This window comes from Centroberyx gerrardi, chromosome 2, assembly GCF_048128805.1.
Source record: "Centroberyx gerrardi isolate f3 chromosome 2, fCenGer3.hap1.cur.20231027, whole genome shotgun sequence".
NCBI lineage: Eukaryota > Metazoa > Chordata > Actinopteri > Beryciformes > Berycidae > Centroberyx > Centroberyx gerrardi.
In genome coordinates, this window is record NC_135998.1 from 5609690 (window position 1) to 5618295 (window position 8606).

The following is an 8606-nucleotide window of genomic DNA, read 5'->3' on the forward strand; positions in this document are numbered from 1 at the left end:
ACCCACTTGTTTTGAACATTTAAACAAGGCCTGACCTAAGGAATTAATAGACACTAAAAGAGATGGGGGGGGGGGGGGGGTAATTCTGTATCTGCTAGCAAACTAGTTGGTCATTGTGAAATACCTAACTGGATTAAAGTTCACACAAACTGGTAATGTGGCTGGGAATGATGCTAGGGTGGAGGCAAGGACACACACACACACACACACACACACACACACAAATAGCTAACATCCTGGTAATTGCTTTTCTAGGAAAGTCCAGGAGGACTAACTCCTAGAACGGGTCTCATCTGCTATCCAGTAAACAACATAAAGTTCTGACCATAGGTGTGCGAACAGCAGTAGACTAACATGCAGTTGTACCTTACAGGATGGACCTATTACATTGTAGATACCCCTGGCATGATAGTGTGTCATGCACAAGCACAAGCAATGCAGATTAATTTCAAACTATGCAGCGCATTTCACAGGCATTGTGTTATTCAGTGTCAGGGTTTTGGGTGTGCCTTCGCTTGGGTACACATCTAGGTTTCTTTGTCTTTGTGATTGGTATGGTGTTCGGTATAGCCTACCTTTTAGCCTTGAAGTCCAGTGAGTCTGTGGAGCCTCTATGTGAGTAACTCTCTCCTGTTCGCACCGAGCCCAGCAGTGGTTTGCAGTCTTCCTCCATGATGCTTCTTACTTTCAGTTAGTGCCTTGCAGTCATCACCTGACTGTGCGAAAACACATTATGGAGAAGGAATTGACTGGACAAAGATTGACAGAGAACGACCATAAAACATTACTTGTGAAGTACAGTAGCTTGTTCTATGTGTGTAGTCCCCTAGTTAGACCAGCTTTTGCAGTGCTGATACCATCTCTGACTAATTAGAGCTCAGAGGTTAAGCACATCCTCACACTTAATACCCTCAGCAAAGGGGTTTGCCTTTTTTATACTGTACTTAATCCAGGCTAACCGTACTGTAGAACTTTAACTCTGGGTTAACTAAGTTTCCTCATTCACTTTCTAAAGTGGATTGACCCTTATTTTTCTTAACCTAGGACTCTAGATATTCTAGGGCTCTACATATTCCAGGGCTAAGAATGAGTGAAAGCATGAGTGATGTCATCATTGCAAAATAAGCCCTGAGCCGGTGGTGGGAGCCGTCTTGGTTGTCTTACCTGAACAGCTGCATGTATAGTGCTACTGATAAACCATTGTAACGCTACTGTTTCAGATAAGGCTGACTATCAGCATACAATTAATCACTGTATCGGCCAGCCAGTGAGAAACAACCTTCCATTCTGATCATTTGAAAGTGAAAGAAACAGAGGTATGGGAATAAAGGACTGATCAACAACCGATTACTGACAATAATGACATCAAAGAAACAGGAACAAATTTAGTCAGTACACTTTCACCACAGGGTTGTTTCACATTTCATTAGGCTTTTGTTAACAAAACAGGTCAGTTCTAAGAGCAAGCACTTGTTTGAATATCTGTAGTATTGACAGAAGACCACTGCCTGTTTATTTTCAAAACCTTTAAGCCGCTATGTGTAGAATATTTACCTCAATATATAATTCTCAAATTAATTCTGATTGCATAGTTTAATGGCTATAGAGAAATGAGACCATTGTGGTGAAAATTGGTTTATTCTATGTGTTGCTTTCTATGTGTTTATGCCATCTGTCCCCAGATCTGGTACGATGTGTAGCAGAAATGTGCAGGACTGACTTAAGGAGGGGCCTCTACCAAAACAGGAAGAGGACTGCCTCACTCTACTTGTTTGTAGCATGGAAGTACTCTATTAGGCTATATTATAGGTGAACAAATACACAGACAAGTACAGATGCTGTCCAGTCCTACAGCGCTTAGATAGGTGTGCAGCACCAACTGTTGCTGTAGTTTAAGTTACTACAGTCCTGCAATAATCAGTATAACCACACTCTACTATACAACTACGGTTCGGTAGGTTAGCTGTCTTTCATTATAATAGTAGTCTGTTAGGCAAAATGTTTCATTAGCATTTCCCAAACTTAATAAATTCCATGTTAGGAAAAACTGCTTTGCTAGCTAAATGCAGTTGCAACTAAAAATACTAATACTGTGTGCACTATAAACATGAAGTGAAAATAATATATAGCAAAAATATTTTTGTCACAGATTAGCCATCGCAGTCACAAACACATTGTAATACGAACACTGGGCGGGCGAGCATCACTCAATACACTGTGAGAGTGTGCTGTTTTGTTAGCATTGGGCAAACTTAATAAATTACAAACCTGGCAAGTAAAAAACTGCTTTGCTGGCTCAATCTCTTGTAACTACAATGCAAAAAATGTTCAATTTTAACAAGTCATTCAGTCTAATATTGAGTCCTAAAATCCTAATTTTCTTAAAATAAGTGAAGACATTCAGTCGCAGATTTTTTCACTTGGATTTTAGGACTCAATAATAGACTAAATGCAGATTAGCCACCACAGTTGCAAAGCTATTCATAGTATTCCCATGATGTCACATGCATTTCCTACCAATATGGCGTTTTACAATAGACACAGCTCATTGGCTGTGTTTGTCATTTGATTGTAATCACCTGTTAATTTATTACAATCACCAGGTGAGTGAGCATCACTCAGTATGAGGTGAAGAAGTGTCCTTTGACCAAATTATTGGTTCCTGATAGGGCTGGGTATCGCCACTGATTTCCCGAATCGATTTGATTCCGATTCACAAGGTCCCGATTCGATTCGATTCGATTCGATATCGATTCGGTTAGGGATATTTCAGTTACAATATCAATTTTGCTTGGATATGAAAGAGATTCTTAGAGAACTAATGCTGTAAATTGTACAAGGAACCCTCTAACCTGGTGCATTATTAAAAATATTAATGTTTACATTAAGAATTGACCCCAAAGCAGTTACATTAATGTACTTTTTATTTAACATGACCAACACACTACAGCAGTCAACACAATATAGTGCAAGCAGGGGGTTCCCCAAATTTTTGAGTAGCCAGCCAGATGGGAAAAGTAGCCGGCTAAGGGATGTTTGCGATGGCAAGATACATTTTTCCGGTGATGCATTTTTACCGAATTAATAAACAAACCTTAAATATGTTTATGAAAGCATGACTTAAAATAACATAAATAAACATTTTTATTACAGGATCAATGCTCAATTGAAAAATAAACTGATAATGTTTGACAATGTTTAATTGTGAATGTTTAATGTACTTTCTTCAGTCAGTGCAGAAGAAATAAGTAGTCTAAAACTAAAATATTATTACAAATAGTAATAAATATAATACCAAAGTGCATATTGTAGTCTTCTCAGAGCAAAACTAGATCTCTCTCCTGAGTACTACTGCACTCACAGAACTGAGATCCAATAATGATGGAAACATAAATCAGTTTAAATAATGATTTTACATGGTCATGGTAATGAAGCCCCTAAAATGATCTCCTCAGCTAAGGCCTTGTATTTAGCGTTACAGTAGTTTCAGCTGTAACACTTCAGTTGAGTCCGTCGTTACCATGGCAACCGTTCGCTGCGCGTTGCGCAGAGGCTCGGCAGAGATCGCTATTATTTTGAAACATCTAAAAAAACGCACAACTCCCCTTGCAATTTCACGCACAGTTCAGTTATTAAGGAGACTGACAACCGCATTCTATAACCAAACTCACTACCTGAAAAATTCAGGTACTGATACTGAATTTGAGAGCGGATTCGGTTAGTCCGAGTAGTGTGAACCAGAACGGGACTGGACAGCTCGTTGTTACGTGACGTTAAGGCTCAACACTCGTTATGTTATGTAACATTATCATCCTTAATTTGAAAGAGACGGAGGTAAGTGTTGTGAGACATTCTCAATTTTTCGATCCAGTCTGTTTCCTCAACATTGCGGTTGTTTCAGTTCTGCGGCCTTCAGCCCAAATGTTGCTGTTAAAAGTATGAAGTTCCTGTGATGGAAAAAGAGAATATGATGCCGCTGTCAGTGGCGGTTTATTAAGATCTTATGGATAAACTGACGCCTCTGGTTACTGGTGTTACTGGTGTCAAATAAACTGAAAATACAGGCGATGGTAGCCGCCATATTGGTCTGAAGTAAACGTTACTATGGTTACAGACATTATTTCCAGCCATCGTGAGATCGGAGGAGTGGAGTGACTCCGTGTGTTACCCGTACAGACAGTCTGAGTCTAGTTATTTTACTTCAGTCTGCTCCAGTATGTAGGCTAACAGACATGCGCAGTCACTCTCATTCAAAAATTCTGTTGTCACTACCAAATTCTGGTAGTGTGAACATTTAGTGACATTCAGTTATAAAAGCAGCCGGCCAGACAGATGTGAGTAGATGGCTAAATAGCCGGCAGCCGGCGCTAGCAGGTTGTGCGACTCTACAGACTCTACAGGCATATATTGGGCATATATTAAAAGATCGATCTCGGGATTTTATGAATCGATATCGGATCATTCAAATGAAGATCGATTTGAATCGGAAAATCGATTTTTTAAACCCAGCCCTAGTTCCTGATGAACACTTTCACATTTCAATTTCACATTATTTAATCACTCACACATTATTTTAATATACCACAGAACTCTAGACACTGTGTAAGTGTTTCTCCCCAAAATGCATTAAATTCTACAGCGCTAAACTTATAGCCTAAATCTACCAATAATCTCTAAAGTTTGAGAATGTTGATATAAATGTCTAGCCTACCGTACTTAGATCTCTGGCATACACTTCTTCCTAGATATCCATCCACGACCGAAAACTAAAATTCTATAAACTAAAAAAGGCAAGGAATCCAACACGTCTAGGCCCACTAAAAACTTGCCCTTCCTTTTACTTTTCAAAGAGGCAAAATAGCCGCAGGCTACACTACAAAATGATGTAAAAGATGTTTTATCAGCAATTCACTTCCTAAGATGAGTGAAACGTTGACAACCGGGACAAAATAAAATGTGGTAATAATAGGCTTTTTGGGGCGCATAACCTGAGAAACCTTTGCTCCTGCAAAAAAACAGAGACCGAGTTTGGGACTAGGGAGCATTTGACTGCACTTCACACAGGCTACAGTGCCCCTTTCTTTCATGCTAGCTTTGCAACAAGTCTAAATGAACAAGTCATTTCTCGTAATGCATCACATCTCCCCGACTACAAACACTTTTTAAATTTCAATTCAAGCCCAAAGGGTCGACTTGTTATAACAAGTCTAAAAGCCATTAATATTAAGCCAACAGCAAAAGAAGGCGGAAAATAGTGGCAGGAGAGTCAGCATCATGGGAAAAAGTTAGAGGAGCTGTACCTGCTGCTGAGCGCTGCTTCTTAACCAATCACAGACACGGAACACAGGGGCAATGAACTTAGTGAGACAGTGCCAAGAGACAGCTAAATCAAGCTCTCCTTACACTATGATGTGATTGCCTGACATTCACTTAGGCTCTTGCTTCCAACATGACCTGCTCCCCTGCCCAAAATAAAAACTTATTGGATCCTGCGCAAATCACAAGAATGACATATTTCTACGGATGGAACGATATATTTAAATTCAGTACCAATACAAAAATGTGACAATAATCGTGATATCGGCTCCATTTGATTCTGCTGTAGTAATCACATATGAGATGGCTTGACCATCACAATTTCTCCATCCAAATTATATTATGTGCACTTTGTAATGACATTTTTAAATTGTTGTTAACAGCCAATGCCATCTAGAAAGATTTGTGGCTCAGAAATAAACATAATTCTGCACAGTCAGACTTTGTTGTCACTGAACTTTTACTTATTAAATCATATCGTGGTTGTACTATGTAGTGTTTGTTGTATCTAGTGTTTCTAGAGACCTGGGGCCTATACTACGAAGCAGAATTTGGGGTTAGCGAGCTAGCTTTGCGTTTAACCCTGGCTTTTCGGTCTCACGAAGGTGGTTCACTTTTAACCGGGGTAGATCACCATGGTAACTTATGCTGGACGGCTAACCTGCTCCGGAGCAGGTTAAGTTCAGGGTATCGGATCAAAACGTATGAAAGGCCCGCCTTCTGACCAATCAGCTCTCTGGAAACAGGGAGTCACCATTCCTACAGGATCCCGATATGGACAAATATACAAATGAAAATCCCAATAAAAAACTGAAACCTGTTATATTTGAATGAACAGACAGTAAGAAGTGCTGTTCGCAGGGCGACGTGTTTACAGACCAGTAGATTCACGTTGTTTTCCATGATAACTTATTATATCGGAGATATAGCAGGTAGGCTACTTAATTGACCATATTATTGATGGATTAAAGTTACTGTTGCATATATTAATTGCGCTGACTTTATTTAATTTGTTTCCAACAGCGTTTGGTTCAATGTCGGCTATTCATATTCCATTACCGCAGCCCCGAAGAACATGAGGCCGACTTTATGAATAGAAAATCTTTTTACAGCCTCAATGTGTCCACAAACTATTTTATCAATGAAAAATATGCCCACTGTGTCCTAATGACGGGGCAGGTCCTCCAGTAATCCTCTCTAGCCTTGGAAGCAGAAACAACTTACTTTTCGCGGTTATGTTTTGTAATGCTGACAGTTATTCATTATAAGACATTGTTCTTCTTGAGAGGAGAACCCAATGTTAGTAGCTATCCATTTCTTTCCGATACCCATGTGTTGAAAATGTCAGCAGGAAATATTAGGGCTTATATCATCCTATAATTAGGTCTATTGTTTATGCGTTTATTGTTTGATTAGCCTATTTTATTATTTTCGCCTATTTTTAGGCTATTACTTATTTTTATAGTTTTGCGCTTATATTCTATGTCCTTTTCCCCACTGAATCATATTACTTTTGCTGCACAACTATCTAATTTCCCCACGGGGATCAGTAGTTTCATCTTATCTTATCCGAATTGTCTGATCTGGATCTGTCCATGTTGCAAGTGATTGGCTATTTGTTACAAACCCCGCCTCTTTCATGTGAACGCGCTCATAGCTGGATAGGTAAATCCTGGGTTGACAGAGCCAGTTGATAACCAGCTACGTGAGACCGGTTATCAGGATCGCCAATGTTAGGTTTAGTGAAGCCGGCTAACTCAAACATACCCTGACTTTGTTGAACTTGCTTCGTAGTATAGGCCCCTGGTATAAACACTACATCACACTGCTACCCAATAATAATCTTATGCCATGGTTGACAGCCAACATTAAATGAGCTGATCATCAGGAAAATGATTTCTTTGTCACTATTTAAGGTGAGGGTTGAGGTAAGGATGAGCAGAGGCAACGTGAAAACTGCCAGGTCAGTTATCCTAATATCTGATATGCCTCAGTGATGAAGAACAGTTGAGATCTGATTTAACTACAATTAGCATGTTACAAAGAATGCCATCAATCCTATTTCATGGCTAGCTAACGTTAGCTAACTGGCAGGCGACCTGTTTGACTAGAGAGCTAGCTGGCTTTCCACCCGGAATTTGGCAGTTTAATGATTATTTGCTCACAGTACGTGACCTATAGGATTGGATTTTACATGGGTCTACGCTTCCCTTTGGTCACAACATATACATCCAATCACACAAGCAGCAGCCTAACGTTACTTCACTAAAATTTCAACTTCTGAAATGGGTCCGGTAGAAACGGAACAATGGTGCACAGAAAACAAAAGAGTAACTGGTCAGGTTACCTTTGTAAACTGCTGCCGCTTGCTAGGGTTGGATGTCTTTTGAAATAACGAATTAAGAGGTTTGTAATCTTTGAACTAGAGCGAGAAAACATTCAGATGCCGGATGCCGACATTCAGTTTCCTTCTGTCTTCAGGCTGCAATGTACTTTAAATGAAAACGCATCGGGACTAATTTACACGTTACATTTAGAGATATTCAACCTGGTTGTTAGTTTAATCGTGCTAGAATCAAAGACCCTACCAAACACTTTGCAGAGGTGTTTCCCGGTGTCTTCAGCTCATCGTGTCCCTGCAGTGTCAGCAAAACAACTAGTTGGAATGACCATGTCTGTGAATCACACACTGTAGACAATTGACGTCAACATATAAAGAGCGGGTGCGCTCGTTTTAGGGCGCCCGGTCGGTCAATGATGTAGCGGCTGGGCGGCGTTTGCTCGATTGTTATGGAATGCTCCGCTCGTCATGTGAACGGGAGGGTCTGGGCACCCTTAAACGAGCGCACCCACCCATACGGGAGCGAGAACTGTACGGTGGCCGTTTAGGACATTCAGCCACATGTCAGTCGTAGTAGCCTACTTTGTCAAAATGAAATGGAGATGGTCAGGTATGGCGTTCGTCAGATGTAGATGGAGTTGAATCTGTGGAGGGCCAGGTCTGTCATATTAAGGAATTAATGAATACATCAATCAATAAATAATTGCAATAACAAATAAATAAAGCAATAAATAAATGAACCAATGAAATAAAGAATTAAATACATACATAAATAAAGAAATAAATGCAATAACAAATAATAAATGGTAAAATAAATGTGGGAATATTTATAGAAATGCATAAATACATAAGTTCAATAATAAATAAATAAAATTAATTACTTAATTAATTAATTTCTTTCTTACTGCACATTCAATGTCCATTTCCTCAAGCATATGCTAATGAGTAA

General features: G+C 39.5%; 1 protein-coding gene across 2 annotated transcripts in view; it reads right to left on the bottom strand.

The window, feature by feature from the left end:
- The window catches only part of slc38a9 (solute carrier family 38 member 9), a 48715-nt gene extending 40694 nt beyond the window's left edge, over positions 1-8021 (bottom strand). Inside the window, exons 1-2 of one of the 2 annotated variants that reach the window (XM_078287922.1) lie at positions 7905-8021; positions 576-716 (exon numbers count right to left, since the gene is read on the bottom strand). In XM_078287922.1, the coding sequence (XP_078144048.1) occupies positions 576-673 (98 nt within the window). In that variant the 5' untranslated portion in view covers positions 674-716; positions 7905-8021. Of the gene's footprint in view, positions 1-575; positions 717-7663; positions 7794-7904 lie in introns of those variants that run through there. The other variant, XM_078287927.1, reaches the window with a different exon arrangement.
- Positions 8022-8606: the final 585 nt, after the last annotated feature.